This window comes from Drosophila mauritiana, chromosome 3R, assembly GCF_004382145.1.
Source record: "Drosophila mauritiana strain mau12 chromosome 3R, ASM438214v1, whole genome shotgun sequence".
Lineage (NCBI taxonomy): Eukaryota > Metazoa > Arthropoda > Insecta > Diptera > Drosophilidae > Drosophila > Drosophila mauritiana.
The window spans coordinates 12,609,187-12,625,977 of NC_046670.1; the positions used below are offsets into that span (position 1 = coordinate 12,609,187).

Below are 16,791 nucleotides of genomic sequence, written 5' to 3' on the forward strand. Positions count from 1 at the left end.
CCATAACATAACAACGGCGAAAAGAAGTCACGCATGTGTATCTTTGTATCTTCGTATCTTTGTATCCGAACTGCTTTCGTGCGTAGGAACGTTTGTGCCGCTTTTGTGTCCATTAGTCACACATGAAACTAATTAGCATTTCGTCTGTTTGTTATTGTCGCGTTTGCTGGTCAAAAGAATTAGCGCGGCAAGAGCAACGTCAAGCGCCATTAAGCGATATCTTTAAATATGTGTATATGTATGTATGTATGTTAGCATATATATATGTATATGATATTTATATATCGGCCGGGGATGGGACTGTTTTCTTTTAAGATTTTCGCTTGGCATTTCCCATTAATTTGTTTATTTTCTGCCGCATTCCCACCGACGGCAATCGGCAATCGGCAATTGGCAATCAGTAATCAGCGATCGAGTTTATATGGTCAGCACAAAAAATGATCAAAGAAGGCAGCCATTTGAGCGGCAGTAGCAAGCATCTTCGCTAATTGCTGGCTGGTGTATCTGCAAGATACTTTGCCGCTCACACCTCCAGCATTGCTGTTTGCCAGCATTTTGTATCTGTTCTTTTTTTGTTGTTGCTGTTTTTCCCCCCTATTATTGCTGTTTCGCACGCTCGGTAGGCAATTTGTCAACGCGAACGCCGCTGACAGGTTACGCAGCCGCACTGTTGCCAATTGATTTTCAATTCAATTTATGTGGCACAGCCATAGCTATCTAGACACATGGACGTATATACATATATGTATTCTCTCATAAATAAATTATGAAGCGTGTGCAAAAAAGGAAATTTCCATTTTTCACAAAAATATTTCAATTACTCAATTAAATTCAGTTGGCAAAAAGGTGTTATAAATAAAGCAAACGCTCAATCGTAATTGAAGTCCACTTAATGGTCGACCGTGTGTTCGTTTGCCCATTAATTACGCTGCTCAGCCATAAACGCTGTCGTTTGCCGTTGCCGCTCGTTGGCTTTAATAATAAATAATAAATAAGTAAAAGTAAATAAAAAAACTATATAATGGATATGAATCGCTAAAGCTGCCATTTAAGTGCCGAAAAGCTCAAGTTATTATGGTCGGAGCGGTTAAAATGCTTATAAAAATGATTAAATAAAACAAAACAGTTAAGCACGAGAAACCCAGTTAAGTGCCAAGAAAAGCAGTGAATATTGAGTCCAAAAAAAATATGACCCCTTTTTATGCCTCACCCCAAATTTCACAAACTAATTTGTCGTCGTTTGCCGTCGGTGTTTGTGCGACATTATATTGGCACTATATTTCCTGTATTTTAATCAGATTTCTAGTCATTTGCATACACAATGTATGGCGACAAATGTGTTCAAGCTACTTATTAAGGAGATTTAAAAATAACCCAAGCAGATTTTCTCGTTACAATTAAAACATTTGTTAAGCGCAGTTGACACATTGAAAAATTCGCCACATTTCAATATTTTAACGAGGCAAATGGCCAAATTGAAAACGAACACAGATGACAAATGAAGCAAAAACAGGGTCGCGATTCGGTTTGCACATTGTTTCACCATAAATAAATGAATGCAAATAAATTTAATTAAATTACAAAGGCATTATAGCTGCATATAATATGAGTGCAAACGGCATGGCGGAGACAATGGGCTGCCAATTATGAAACCAGAACGCATTTCAAAATAATTAAAAATTAAATAAATGAACGACGTGCGGGCAATAACAAATTGTGCAGCTAAACTCAAAAACAGCCAGCCAAAATACATTAAAATTAATTCGCAGTCGCCGAGGCAAAACAATAATCAATAATTGTCAATTGGCAGGCTAATGAATTAATTACATTTTCATACCACCCCCTCTTTTTTCTTTCATTAGTCAGTCGCGTTTTTTTTTTATTTGTATCGTTTATTTTGTAAATTTTTTCATTTTATTTTTTAAATGACATCGCCATTGGCAGTTGCGTTTTGTTCTTTTTTTTGTTATTTTTTTTTCTCTTTTGGCCTGGCGCGGCAAAGGCAATTTAATTAGGGAAAGTGGATTAATTTGCAACTCGTTAGACTAATTAAGGATTATAATCAGCAGCGAAACCAACGAGCCGTGTAAAAACGTCAGCGAGTAAAAAGTGAGCTGGAAAAGGATAACAAAAAAGTGAAAACAAAAGGAAACCAAAGCCAAAAAGAAAAGGAAAAAGAAATAAAACTGAATAAAAATAAAAAGAAGAAAGGGCCACCACCACCCACAAGAGGTGACCTTTGCCACCCAAACTATAAATAGTCCACCCATAAAAAGCGTTTACCCAACAACAACGCGGCGAAGAGACAAAGTCGTTTAATTGGATTTTCGCCCACCTTGACTCATTCGGATACAATCAACAACCGCCCGAGTGGCCCCCTCACAGGTGAGCAGCATTAAAAACGGGAAATAATCTATAATTTGAGTACATTTCCTTAATTCCCGACCATTTCTCGGAATTACCTTTCGGAATTCCCCCATCTGGGGTCAAGGACAAAGGTTGAAAGGGCCAGATAAGCGGATACATGTATTCGTATTCCGTTTTCACGGACGGTCGTTTCTAATCAGTGCTTTACAAAACTTACACGTGAAATGTGAAATTTTTATATGTATAAAAAACCATTATTAAAGCAAAGTTACCTCAGACATTCGGGAACTTAAACTTAATCGCAGTTAAAACCTTAAAATTCATTACTATGTAAGTTTTACTATATAGGAAGTATTTGAATATCAAATTAATTGGCCAATCAAATACGATAAATGACCTAAAATCTTATCTTATCAACCAGGTTATGCCCACATAGAAATTTATCCCACACACAAGAATAAATTAAGTTTTTTTTTTTGTAATTTAATCGCACTAAATGCACGTTTTTTTTTTGTGTCAATCAGCTCAACTTTGATGTGTTATCACTATGGCATGTCTGAAAATAATGGGGATCTGCTTATCAAAAATGTCATTCAATAAAGAGTAACATTTTACATTAGATAGGAATTATTTTGTTATATCTTAAGCCCTCTATAAAACTTTCAACAGTAGGTGTGACTTAACTTATATTTCGCAACCATATTATCATTTGCAAATAGAAAGTCAAACGTTCGATTTAAAATTGATAGACCATCGATACACGATAAATTACTGAAATCGTTATCTTATCAACCCGTTTAGCTCGTTATAAATCAGCGATTTCGAATTAGTTAAATTTCTCTGTAATCACGTTGTTGACATATAATTAATTTCAATTTCATGATGATGTTGCCGCCGATGCCGTTTTCGCCAGCTCTTGTAAATGTTGTTGATTTTGGTGTTTCCTGTGCATTGATGACTACGGTAAAATGTGCTAAAAACTCGCATTCGTGTGTATATTTATTTTGTCCCATTCTGTACCGAACCCATGTCGGTGAGCATATGGGCTGCCTCAGCACTCTCAGCACATTTATTACCAGTTTGCCAGTTTGCCAGTTTGCCAGTTTAGTAATCGCAATCGGGGAAACATTGCCCTGTCAATTGCCGCAACTATAAGGGAATGTAAACAAATGATTGCGCGCACACACACAATAATGCCAAAGAAACTGAATTATCAATGACTGTGCATTTATTCGCAAGTAAACAAGCGAATAACCACGTCTTTTTTCGGGAAGAGATAGCTAATCAATAAAAACGGGTGTTCCAAAATCTAAAACAAAAAGTTCTAGTCTGGCCACACTTAATGTATGGGAAGCATATTCAAAAGCTTAAGCTAAGATTTTATAATTGACTACTTCCGAATTTCAAGCAGCACTCGATTTTTAAGAGCCGCACTTCAGTCGACCTTGCAAAGTGATTTACTTCACAGATGTGCCATATTAACCGCCTGTGCTTTTGTGTTAATTACCATGCCTGTAGATAACAAAAACTAATATGACTGCGAAATGACAAGCTTTCTCTTTCGCTCGGGTTCTGGATCCTCTATCTCTATCTGCATCTGTATCTGAGTGTGATATCTTTTGGGATGGGTTTCGGATTCAGCAGTCAGCAAATTCTACCAGTCATCGTTGGCATTTAATTGAGTCATGTCATGAGTATTAGGCATAATTAAAAGGCAATTTCATTCAGAGCCGCAGAATTATGTGTGTGCATATGGATGTGTGCTATGATATCTAATACATATCTGTGGCACAACAGGTTCGCATTTCGTACTGCACTACGAAATTAATTAAATTGTTACTCAAACCGTTCTCTGATTGACTGACAGACGGCCTGACACTTGACGCGATGAATGAATGAATGGATTGCCATGGCATGAAATAGCCTGGAACTGGAACTGGTCAGTCTGGATCTATATCTATATACTCGTATATACATGCTGCGCAGCGAAACTATGCGACTGCACAAACAGAACACGGGCTCAGCCATTTGGCATTTGAATGGGCCCAGCGGCGATTACGCAAAAATGCAAATGCGAAAAGTTATATTCGAAAACAGAAAGCATTCGCAGCTCTCATTACAACAATCACACTCGGAGTGCCTGCATTTTTCACGCTAATAGCGTGTGTAAACAAATAATGAAACTAATGCAATGGCCATACTGAAAACAGAATGCATAAACAAAATGGGTCCATAGACCATTAATCGCCCCGCCACATTTCTGATACGCTTAATCACCACTTTTTCGATATATGGCACATCTTATTACTCAATTAAAAATTTTATTCAATTATTTCAAGTGATAAATTCCTAAGCAAAACGAAATAGACATAGAAAAATATATATTTTGCTTTATTAATGAATAATATAATGAATTATTGTTGACTTTAAGATGTGTAATGATTGGTTTTTATGGCTACAATATACAATTATTTTGAAGGCCTACTTGCGAATGTTCCTATTAAATATATCTAAGCATTGTTATATTCTTCTGTATTCAAATTTTAACCAAGTGATCAATATCAATTTGCCAATCAAGACCCCCATTTGCCAGCCAGCTCAGTTGATTATTAATTAAGAGCCGAGCTTTCTTCTGCTGGCAAAGCGGCTGGAGCTCAAAGAGCCAGTCCGGGCTCCAATGCCCGAACCCCCATTCCCAAACCCATCCCCATGGTCTCGAGGTGGACCAACAAGTAAACAAGTACCCAGCAGACAGCTCCACTGGCAACCAGTCCGCTTCACGATGTCAGGCGGCGATTACAGCTGATGAGTCACGCAATTAAACGGGGCCCATTAATATGAAATGAGGAGCACTTGCTGGCTGGTTGGGGGGATTATTTGGGGGGTAACTGGGGAAAAGGGGAGCTTACGTTTTATTCCAAAGCGCCACATCTCGCAGTGCCGCAAAAGTGCGACAAAAGTCAAGCCATTAGGAACGTTTCTAATCAGCGATTCCGAGAAATCGACTCAATCAAGTCCAAGTGACGCAGTTCGTCGTCATTCACTTAAGCGGTCGTCCAGTTGGAAAAAAAATATATAAAACTAATTAGCCAGTGGCAGTGGCTGTGCTGCCGGTGCAGCTTGCAATTCAATCAATATCAATTGGCAAATTTGCATTCGCCTTTTGCATTCAAGTCTCCATTTAAGTGACTTCAGCTCCTCGCAGAGGGGGGTTTTCAAATTGGACCGCAATCGTGTTTGGCAGCTACACACATAGATTCAATGTGTGCATGTGTATCTAATTAATAATTATGACCATTATAAGCCAGCTGGTTGCTTTTTGGCTTTATCTGCAGACCAGTTCAGACGGCTTCCGCACTTTGCCGGCGCGCAAAAAAAATGTAACTTTTAATTGAAAACTCTTTTGGTCGGCGCAAAAAAAAATGGATATGCAGATGTGTGTAAATACCTCATATGCTCAATTGCTTTCGAAAAATCCACACACACGCACACACACATCCATGCATTTATATAAATAAATTTGCACAGCACATACACTTGCGTACATATGACTTTGTTGTCGAGCCGAACTGGCCGACATCAAATCAAATTGAATGAGCGCGGTCCATTACTCTTCCAGTGATTTTGCCAAATGACTTCATTTCATATCAATTAAGTTTATTGTGCCGGTGCCTGCTGTGTCTCTTTGGCCCATAAAAAAAGCGCATGCCGCCTTCACACACACACAGATACAGACTGAAATGCGAGCGGATACTCAGATACGCAGATACGGCGATACTTGGATACTCGGATACATTGCCCTGCCCTGAAAGCCGAACGAACCTGATTCATGCGCTTAATTGCTTTGGAGCGTGTGCCGCCTGCCGTCGCACACAAAAAGGTATGGAATCGAATTGTGCACACAAATGGGAGCAGCAAAACTTATGAGTTCGCCATTGTATCTGTATCTTTGGCTGTATCCGTCGCATCCGTGTGTTTGCCCGGTGTATCTTTGTATCTGGCTTTCAATAAAAATGACAACAACAAAAATTTTCGACAGTAGGTAGAGGAGCAAAAGAATCGCTCATAAAATATGCCCAGCGAAACTGGGCACGCCAATCTATCTGTAGAGCAGCAACCCTACAGATGGGATAACGAAAGGGAAATTGAATAAAAACAAGAAAAAATACTCGACACACAGGCACACACACAACGGGCATTAAATGAAATTCAAATGGAAAGATCAACAGCGGATAGCAGACCGGGTTGCATGCCTCACAATCTACGGATTAATATCCACGGCAACGTTACCTTTTTCTTTACCTTTACCACCGCTTAAAAACGGTAGCTCTTCAAAATTCCCACAGTCAAAAGATTTTCGTATTATATTGTTAAAAAAAAACCTTTTTAGCTTATCATAATAATAAAACAATGCGGAAAAGCATGCAATCCATTATGGGTATAAACCACATTAGTTTTTTGAATACCTAATTTTACTCTATCAATTTCGGGTTACTGCCTTTAAGTGCTACTTCATATATATTTATACTTCTAAACTTAATTCACAGGCAAGAGATCTGATATTGTCAATGAACGATTGTAGCCTAATTAAAACAACTAACGCCAACTAATTGCAATTTGTAAGCAAAATGTAAGCTGCTAACTCGCCTAAGCTGAACCCTTTGAAAATTAAAATCAGCAATTTCATTAGTCTGATCTTCCCACGAGATAAACGATACTATGTTGAGCCGCTTACCTGAGTTAATTATTATAATTATTTATTTCGATATCGATACTGCCATTTTCCGCTTATCTGCGACCAAAGCCCGCATTTCTCGTGTGTGTGCTCATTATAACCCTAATTTCGGTGACCCACAAATGCAATTAAGTTGCGATAAAAATAGACATTTTATATGATTTCCTTTCATTAGCCAGTCAGTCACTCAGTCCGTCAGTTCGTCAGCTAGTCATTCCGTCGGCCTGTCGGCTAGTTGTGCCGGCAATCAATCTTAGATATTGTCGTTCCGTTGATAAGAAACGACAACGCAATTAGATAGCCCGCTCCAAAGATAAGGCATTACGAATATGAGCCACGAGCGGCACAGAAACACTTATTTTATGGATCGCCGCCCAGAGTCGAACTCATAAAAAGACAGCCGCTGCTCATACTTCCCTGCTCTCTTTTCCCGAGAAATTTCATTTATGGTTGCACCTAATTAGCTCGGCAAATAAGCGATAGCGCTTCAAACAGAAAGCGGAAACCGAGAGCCATTCGAAAATGCGCGCCAAACCGAAGCTTTCCAGCACTCTTTTTCGCCAGCTTTACAGCACTTTTTAGCGCACAAACAGCTGATCATTCTGCAATTGGTTTGCGGCACGTTGTCGGGTAATTTTGTTTGGGCGAAATAAACAAAACATAAAAGCGGGAATATAACGAAAACTGTTTTTTTTTGTGTAGCCATAGCAACCCGTGTGTTTGCCGCTTGAGTAACGTTTAAACATTCTCGTTTTGCAGCCTAGAAATCTATGAAAAGCAGCTAAACAAAAATCACAAAGTCATCTCGCGAAACCGTAAAAAAAAGTATCTTGGGAATTCTGGATTGGAAGATTGGAAGATTGGATGAGAATCCACTGCAACTAACTACTTTTCACTACGAAAAACAAAAATCCACAACAGCAAATTGCAAAAATATCTATAACGGAATATTATATTTGAAAACCACTAAAAAGGAGCTAAGAACTAAGCAAAAAAAGATTTCATAAGAGAATTGAAAGCCTCTGCGCAAGTAAGATACACTTTTCAAATAAGAAAATATTAAAAACACTTACAGCAGCTCAAAACAAGAAATCGTGTAATTATATATTCAACTGATAGCTACCAAAAAGTAATAGAATGCCTTAAAAAATAGAATAACAATCTCAACGAAAAGTGTATTTTTATCTTTTGCCGCTCAACTGAAATCAGCTGAACACTTCTCAATATCTTGAATAATAATTTTCCAAAGAAATAGGAAATAAATTCAAAAATGGGCTTCGATGTGGATACCCAGCAGATTTGCTCTGATCTGGAGAGCTCCGATCGACGTCAGAAGACGACAGTTCTGGATGAACTGTTCAATAAGTGCACAGAAGCAATCAATTCCGGCGAGAGTGCTGACAAAATAGCCGAGGTTTTCGATAAATTGTATCTGCATCTACTGAAATGCTACGAGGATAGATTCGAAAGCGTTCGCTCTAAAGCCGTTCAAGTGGTAAGTACCTTTTTGTCAGGTCTTCCGCCGACGGATTTCCACCTGATGAATGTGGTTTCCACTTTGGCGGAGCGGATGGGAAAGGCCGAAACCGTGGAGCCCAGCGAGGAAATCCGCCTCCTCTACATTATGCAACTGAATTTGATGATTCTCCTGTATGCGAAAATGGAAAATGTGGGCGTCTTCAGGGAGTGCTATCCCTTGGTGGTGAAGATTCTGATCAAGTCGATCAAGGATGACTATCCGGTGGTGCAGCGCGAAGGATGCTCCGCTGTGGTTACTGTCTCTCGTTTGGCTGATACCCAGGAGTTTCGTCCCTTTACCGAATCCATTCTGCTACCTCTTTACGCCATGTTGAATCACAAGCATGCGCAGGCCAGGATATCGGCCATTAAAGCCATCGCCAGGCTGAGTCTACACGTGGACGCCAGTGGCGATGTAATGAGAAGGCTCTTCAATGAGGTGTCGCCCCTTCTTATGGACACCATGCCATTGGTTCGCCGTGAAGTCGGTCAGATGGGCATTCTTATGCTAATGGAGCTATTGGATCGCTATTCCTTCTTTGAGAGAATTCTACCGCTGGTTCTTTGTTGCCTGAAGGACGAATCTCCGGAGGTTCTGAATCACATATACCCGCAATGGCTCAAGTGTGGCATACAATATTACAATGAAAACGAAGCCGAGTTGTCCCAGCAGGAAATAAGCGATTTGCCAGTCGAGAATTACCCGAAAGATGTCAAGCGACCTACCATAGGATGTCGTGGATTGGTGCAACGATCCTTGCGACTCTTGCAACTTATTACGCGGGAAACAAGCGACTGGAAGGATAATGTTCGCCTCCACGCCCTGAAGCTACTCTATCAATTTGTTTTGCATGCCGAGGCTGCCATGACTGCCAAGTTCTTCGAGATCTACGGGGACTTGGCCCATGCCTGCATCGATCTTGTGGCAGAAGTCAATGCGGAAGCCGCCAAGGTGGCGGACTTGATGGGTCGTCTGTTGTCCTACGATGCCTGGATAGATCACGGCTTCGACGGCCTGGAACGGAATGCCCGTGAGTCTTATATGAGATGTTTCTACCACATGTTCACCGCCTCCCTGGGTGGCACCTATGAGCAGTTAATGCGCTTGGCCAAGCTTCTTCGCTGCACCGATTACTCTCATACTCTGAAGCCAGGCTTCCAGCATTATATACTCAAACTCTTGAATACCATTGTGGATAAATCGCTGAAGATCAATGCGGGGCAAAACGAGCTGGAGGATCTCTACGAGTCGGTATATGTATGTGCCATTAAAGTAATGGCACTTTCGAGTTCCCTCGAAAATGGCGGAAACGAAGATGTTAATTTAGGTCAAATGCTGATCGAAAAAATGGTCAAACTACTCAACACTTCGGTTGCTAAAACACACGAACGTTGGTTTCATTTGGCCCTGCAGGATGTTATAAATCTGGATGCGGCCTTGGAGGATAATGCTGAACCAGTGATGCTGTTGAATGGATTGATAAATATGTGCCACATTCGAGCTACCTATGTGCACGTTCTTATCGACAAAGTTAAGATCGTCTTTCAGCATTGCTGCGATAGTGCTCAAGTTAAAATCTTTAGCAGTCTCTCGTTGGCAACTCTATTTTGGTCGAAAACAATGAATGTAGAACGTGAGGCCAGCACCCAGATGCTAAGTGAATTCGTATCGCAGATTGTGGAACCCTATCTGACCTGGAAGGCTGGTTCCAATGCCGAGGCCATGAGATCCCTGGCCATGGCTACTCTGTGTGCTTTGGCCCAGGGAGCCGAGCTGGAATCTGTGGAAGTGCTACCCTCACTGGCCAAATACATGCCTAGTCTGCTCGAAGATCGCAATGTCACCACACGGCATTATGCGATCAAGGCGGTTGTATATTTCCGGGAAATGTCTGTGGAAGATTTGAAGCCACTAGCTTATGCCACCATGCAGCGCATGGATGATCCTTCGGCTGGCATTCGTATCCTGGCTGCTTTGGCGGTGGGTAAATTGAAGCCCAAGTTCGGCGAGACGGATACTGAAAAGAACCATGAAAGGGAGGTTTGGGATGCTATAGTTAAACGCGCCATGGATCTGCTGTTGCTCTATCACGAAAGTCTCGAGAAGGACATGAGGGCGGCTGTAGACGTTACCCTAAAGGTCTTGGCCAAATCTCATCCAGATGCCTGGGAGGAACGCTACCAACGGGCGTTACCAATGTCTCAGAAAAAGGATTTACTCACCGAACTCTATGATAAGCTAACCATCAATGAAGATCCTGAGCTTACATCAGCACCAGAAGATTAGGGAACACATTACATATTAATTAAAAATTCATTAGGTCTTATTTTACCAATTTGTATTGCAAATTAAGCTTCTTAGGAAAGCAATTTAAATTTATATTGGAGATTAGCAATTTAATACTCTCTTACTAATTGACCTATATACATATATCCACTTCTAAGTACGAAGAACTATTGTAAACAAAAGCTCCAAACTATAAAGTAAAATCTGTGCAAGCGAAAATTTCACAAATCTCTTGTTTATTTTTCCATGGCCAAAAATAATCCGTTTGATGATGAATTGGGTTGCAAATATGGGAAGCAAATCATGAAGCAAAAAGCATCAAAAGCTGCAATTAATATGCATGGTAAATATACAAGTTTAAAAATATCCGGAAATGGGAACCGTATTCATATTAATAGAAAAAAAAAACAATAAAAAGCTCATTGGAGTTATGTGCCTAATTGTTTTATATTTGACCATAATATTGAAAATTCATTCGGGTTTAGCAAAGCGTCAATTAGCAGCGAAAATGCATTTTGCAGACCTCTCAATCAACCACCAATATTAGTAACAATTAAAGGCTAAGCACACATGAAGTTGCGGTTGACTCCAAAAGGTTTTTGCAACATCAAATTACAATTTTAATTGGGCACAACGCGCTGTGTGTTTTAATAATCCGCAGGATTAACGAATCCCCTGCACCGTGTTGCATAACTTGTGGCGCATTCATTGCCGCAACTGAAGGATTTTTCAATCATCAGCAGGTCGACCCAATTCCCTGGCAACGGAAAAACTAATTTGCGCCGCCATGTAGCCGAAAAGTTTGCACACTATATTAAAACAATTTGTCAAATTAGGCAAAATGTACAACTTTCTAATTAAAATACCCACATGCGCGCGCTCGAGCTCCTGGAATCTTTCGCTTTCGGGGATGAGGGCACACAAGCACAGTGGCCACTCAAATGTGCGTAGCTGCAATGTTAAACAAAATTGTTTCTAAAATAAATTGTTTCACATAAAATTCCCAATGAAAGTAATAAGTATAGAATATGAATCAAACTATGAATAGTATATATACTATGAACTAGTATAGGCTGGCCAAAAAGGGTTCCACTTACAGAGTATCCACTGTAGATACATTCGCATATCGACAAAGTTCAGATGGCGCCATTTCAAGTGACTGTCTCCATCTCTTTCTGTGCGCTTAATTGCTGGCAAATGAGCGTCAGTAGCTTTTTTGCCTGTTTACTGATGGAAATGGGGAAGGATACAAAATACACACATAGTGTGTGTGTGTGTGTGTGTGTGTGCTTGGGGCAAACACAACCAAAATGACTAACTGCAAATAAATGTAAGCAGCCGCCTGGATGAATAGATATCCTTGGCTGATTTGCACACGTAATTAATTTTATTTCACATTTTCGCCGCGGCTAATTATTACATATTTTGGCAATTAGCGACTCTCTTCATCGCCAGCCTTGATCTCTATGGCCAGGAGGATATATTAAATTAAACTAAATGCCAGGGTCAAAACGAGTTGCGGGCGGGTGTGCTGGTTGGCCAGCTCTTCGCATTGTTATGGCCAGGCAGCACATTTAACTAATTATGCCGAACTCCGGGCATCAAAGACAGTCGACTGTGGACTCGCAGGGGGCGATGGCCACCCACAGACGTCAGTTGTCAGTTTAATTAATCCCTTTCAGTGGCAGACAGAGCCCGAGCTGCAAGTGCACTCGGAGAAAAAGTGGGCATACTTAAAAATTATAACATAAACCTTTTAAATAGATACAAATGCCAAACCATATGCCAAATATGATATGAATTTACAGAAATTATTATATATTTTGCAAACATTTTCTCGCAGTGCATCGGGAATGGCACACGGCAAATAAACAGTTATAAATAGCAGCCATGAGCCGAGCTGCGGACCTGGCCAAGGACCACCGACAACTCCATCCTCATCGCCGCCGCTTGTGGCGCACAAATTAAATGCTACATTCAATGCCATTTCTCGAAATCATTTCGAGTGGCCCAGTGGGTTTTTTTTTTTTGGCCAGGTTTCGAATGGTTGGGCTATCTGGTGGGCTCTCTTTGGGTGGGTGGGCATGGGTTGGTAATGCCTGGACTGTCTGAAGGACGCACAAAAGTTGCCAGCGCTCGACTTCTGCCGCAATTGAATTTCACTGGGGCACAAAAAAAAATAAAATAAGTTAAGCCGCATGCCCGCCCCTCCCCCCTCCCACTTGCCACTTTCTGTGAGCTTGCAATTTGAAAATTACTTTCATTACGTTTAAAAGTTCATTAAAATTTCACATCCCCCAAACCGTTCGTTTTCTTTCCGCATTTTCCATTTTCCATTTACCATTTACCATTCGGCAGTTGTCACTTTTCGTATATATTTACCAAAAGCGAGTGAGTTGTATAAATAAATATCTAGCAAATGGCGCTGACCTATTTGGCCGGAAAATACATAGATGGCCATGATATTTTGACCTCATCGACGATTTCGTTAATTGAGATACTTTTCGCTTCTGGTTGCAGCCTGCAAATTAAACGGGCTTACGTAACAATTAATCCACTGCTATGGCAACTGGAATTGGAGTAACAATATCCTGGCAAATGGTAAAGGCCAAATGTGATGCACTGAGAAAGTTAGTTACTGCTTAATTGTTGCAAGTTAGCCAAGATGCTTAAATTGTTAATGAGTAATTTCCTATTTGCACAGAAAACTTAAGAACCTTTAACTAGCATTTTTATATAAACTTACTAGTTAGCAAGCAAACGAAATTGTTCTCAGTGCCGCTCCCAATAAAATGGGCAGCGATGAGCGATGAACGATAATTAAATACCGCCTCATGCTCGAGTTACCATCCTTATCCTTATCCCCATCCCTATCTCCATCCCCATCCTTATCCTGCCGAAACTTTGAGTGGCGCTCTTAGCAATTAGGGTGCTGCCGCTGGCTACCACTAATAAAAATGGGCGGGGTCGCCGGGGGCGGGAGGCGTGTTTGGTGGCATCCTTGTCATCAAGTTGAAACATGGTGGAAGTTCTCTCTGCACTCGAGCGGAGTTCGCTTCATTTGCTCGCAGCTTCGCTCGTTTCCACTTAAATGCTTAATTATAATTGAGTTTTATGTACGGCAAGAAGAAAAACTGTCTCTGAGCAAAAGCGAAAGCAAAAAGAGAGGCTAAAAGCAGAAGCATTAGCAGCAGTGCCTTCCTGCCACCGTACTTGAAATTAAATACAAATAATCTTTTGACTCCTTGTTGCCCCACAAACCCCCACCCTCCCCCTCACTGCTCCTGGACGAACGGGGTCCTGTGATCCGCTCCCATTTGGCGTTGTTTTAATTACGTCTTAATGCCAACGCTTAAATGGACGCACTGGAGCGCCTTTCTGTTCCGGACGAACGAAGGAGGGTTCAATGCCTTCCGAGCAGTGCGTATCAATTCAGCGTTAATTGCTCGCCAGTCGCCCAGTTTCCAGTTCCACCGCCGCCAATCCCCGCCTGCATCATCTTCGATCCGGCGAACAAAATCGGATAAACTGGAGTGGTGCGAAAGCCATTTCGGCAAGGTTTTTTTTATTGATTTTTGTGCAATGCAAGCAGTTTCCAAAACACTGAAACCAAAGGGTTAATTCCATTAAACAATGCAAAAGCTTTTGAAATGACAAAAGATACAAAACTATCTTTCTTTAAAAAGTAAGTAGTAATATAAAGTATAGCTCATATTCCTATATTCAATATAGGAAAAATACAGGAAAAATATCTTGATATTTATTATAATTTGTTTAATTATATCCTAGCTCGAACAGTTAACAATACCTTTAGCTATAATAATCATTAAACGATTGAAAAAACTCTTAAATTACTTAAATTGTTTAAACACTATTCATAGCCTTTAATCACTATCAAAGCACGCAATGTCCTAATAATAAAATATATGTATTTAGAGACAAGGAGTAAACTTTTCAAATGGCGCCCCTAAACCACTGTATTCGATTGAGCTTAATTATGGGAATCTTGCCAGACAATGAACGAAAGTCTGAGTTCGGTTGGGAATGAGTGGGGATGGGTGCGGGTGATGGGGATGGCACCATCATCGGAAAATGCTCATCAAGGAGCGGAGCTCGCAGCCAGACGAGCACCATCAAGTGCCATCGGGCCACTCACTCGAGAGCTACGACTTCGACTTGGCCATGTATCATTATTATTATGATGATGATGCCGGCGAGTGTTTATTTTTGGGAGCCGGGCGATCTCCGTTCTGGGCGCAGAGTACCAAGTAGTGGCCAGGGTAGCGTAGTACCGGGGTACAGGGAGCACAGTAGGCAGCGCCAGCAGATTTGTTAATGTTCGCATTAATGTTGTCTTACTGCGCCGGCTCTCATTTACTGCGAAATGCCGAGAAACGGTCGTTGGTTACAGGGGGAGGGGAGGGGAGGTAGCCAGCGACTGATGGCAACGTTGCTGGCATTAATTAAGCATGTTTGACTGTGAATGTCAACAGCAGAAATTGCCGTTCTGTGCATGTGTTTGTCCCTCTTGGTGCACACTCGAAGAAATTGGGACTGCAAACTAAACTGAAAAAAAATTACATAACAGCCAGCTAGCTGCAAGTTATCAAAAAACTTGTGAATAATTTGTAAGTTATAAGCTACTAAATATTTTTGAAATTCACTTCAATTAATTAATACCTATATTATATATGTATATCAATACCTATATATTAATTAAATTTTAAAGATTTTTTTAGGAATAAACAACATTTGTTATACCTTTTGACCGATAAGTCTCCCTGATTTTGCGCAGTGTAATTGTGCGAGTGCGTTGACAGGCGGACGAGTGACGGGCTTTTGCACGGAGCGTGACAACTGCGCCCGCCCACCGCCACCCCGCCCCCTTTCACTATCGGCTTTCTCCAGTGTCGCTTGCGCTACGTAATTAAGTGACGCAAGTCAATTTATTTTGCAATTAATCATTAATTTATGCGTACGGAAGTATAATTGACTCATATTTCAGTCGGCTGCGACGAGATCGCTGCGCGCAGAGAGATGCCAAATATTGGGTGACAGGAGAGTCATCATATTTCGATTACCTTTTATCCCCAAAAAAAAGGGAGCTCTGCTCTTTATTCTACTTAATTCCCACGATTTTACGTTCTCATTTGGTGGAAATAATTGATTTGCGCACTGAGTGACGTCATTGTTTTTTGACCCTTTGGCTAAAGGGTTCCATCTCAACGAGATTTTGAAAAACCAACGATTAGAAAATCTACCTTATCTGCCGCCTCAAACAAATTGTAGTTCATTCACAAATTGCACTTCAAGCGCTTCGGTTCGGAAAAGTGTAGTGATTCTAGAATATAATAAATAATCAAGTATTCCGAAGCAACAAATAATAGTACTCAAACCGAATCATCAGTATCGAAAACAGGATTGCTTTAAATATCATCAAGCACTTTCATTGTGACTTTCGAGTAAATAAATCGTCCTTGATATACTTTATATACTACTCTTGGTAGGTTTTGATTTTCCACTCGATTTCCACGTCAATTCCAATTAGGAAATGTGACAAAAATGTGTATAGAATATTTCCTGTTCGACTGAGAAATTATGTGAAAAGTTTTCACATTCGATCAAGTTGTTTGTTAAAAGTTTTTGCATACTTCATGTGCCAGTTAGTTGATTGATTGACAAACTGATGGATGAACTGAATGTTGCCGGGTAACTGCAATATAAATAATCGATGGCACATGGCCAATAATGCATTAATTTAAAACATTGCACTCCATTCGCCTGCATTCGTTTGACAATTAAGAGCCAACCGGCAATGCAAACCAATCCAATCCAATCCGAGGGAATCCAATCCAATAAGCGGCAACTCAGTCGACATGTGGTC

General features: G+C 40.6%; 2 protein-coding genes across 5 annotated transcripts in view; both read left to right on the forward strand.

Moving 5' to 3' along the window:
• LOC117145971 (homeobox protein abdominal-B) overlaps window positions 1-16,791 on the forward strand; it is a 42,679-nt gene that overhangs the window by 2,960 nt on the left and 22,928 nt on the right. The window contains exon 1 of one of the 3 annotated variants that reach the window (XM_033311875.1): window positions 2,297-2,385. The exons of 1 other annotated variant lie outside the window; for it this stretch is intronic. The gene's annotated coding sequence lies outside the window, so the exon portion shown is untranslated. Of the gene's footprint in view, window positions 1-2,296; window positions 2,386-16,791 lie in introns of those variants that run through there. One more of the 3 variants, XM_033311874.1, reaches the window with a different exon arrangement.
• Window positions 2,297-11,149, forward strand: LOC117145970 (dynein assembly factor 5, axonemal). 2 transcript variants are annotated; one of them, XM_033311871.1, is made up of 2 exons: window positions 2,297-2,385; window positions 7,862-11,149. In XM_033311871.1, the coding sequence occupies exon 2, from the start codon at window positions 8,373-8,375 to the stop codon at window positions 10,905-10,907; it is 2,535 nt and encodes an 844-aa protein (XP_033167762.1). In that variant the 5' UTR covers window positions 2,297-2,385; window positions 7,862-8,372; the 3' UTR covers window positions 10,908-11,149. The 2 variants fall into 2 exon arrangements, with proteins under 2 accessions (XP_033167762.1, XP_033167763.1); XM_033311872.1 differs by lacking the exon at window positions 2,297-2,385 and adding an exon at window positions 7,714-7,732.

Coding starts and splice junctions, on each gene's coding strand:
- LOC117145970 (XM_033311871.1), top strand. CDS start 8,373: ATGGGCTTCGATGTGGATACCCAGCAGATTTGCTCTGATCTGGAGAGC.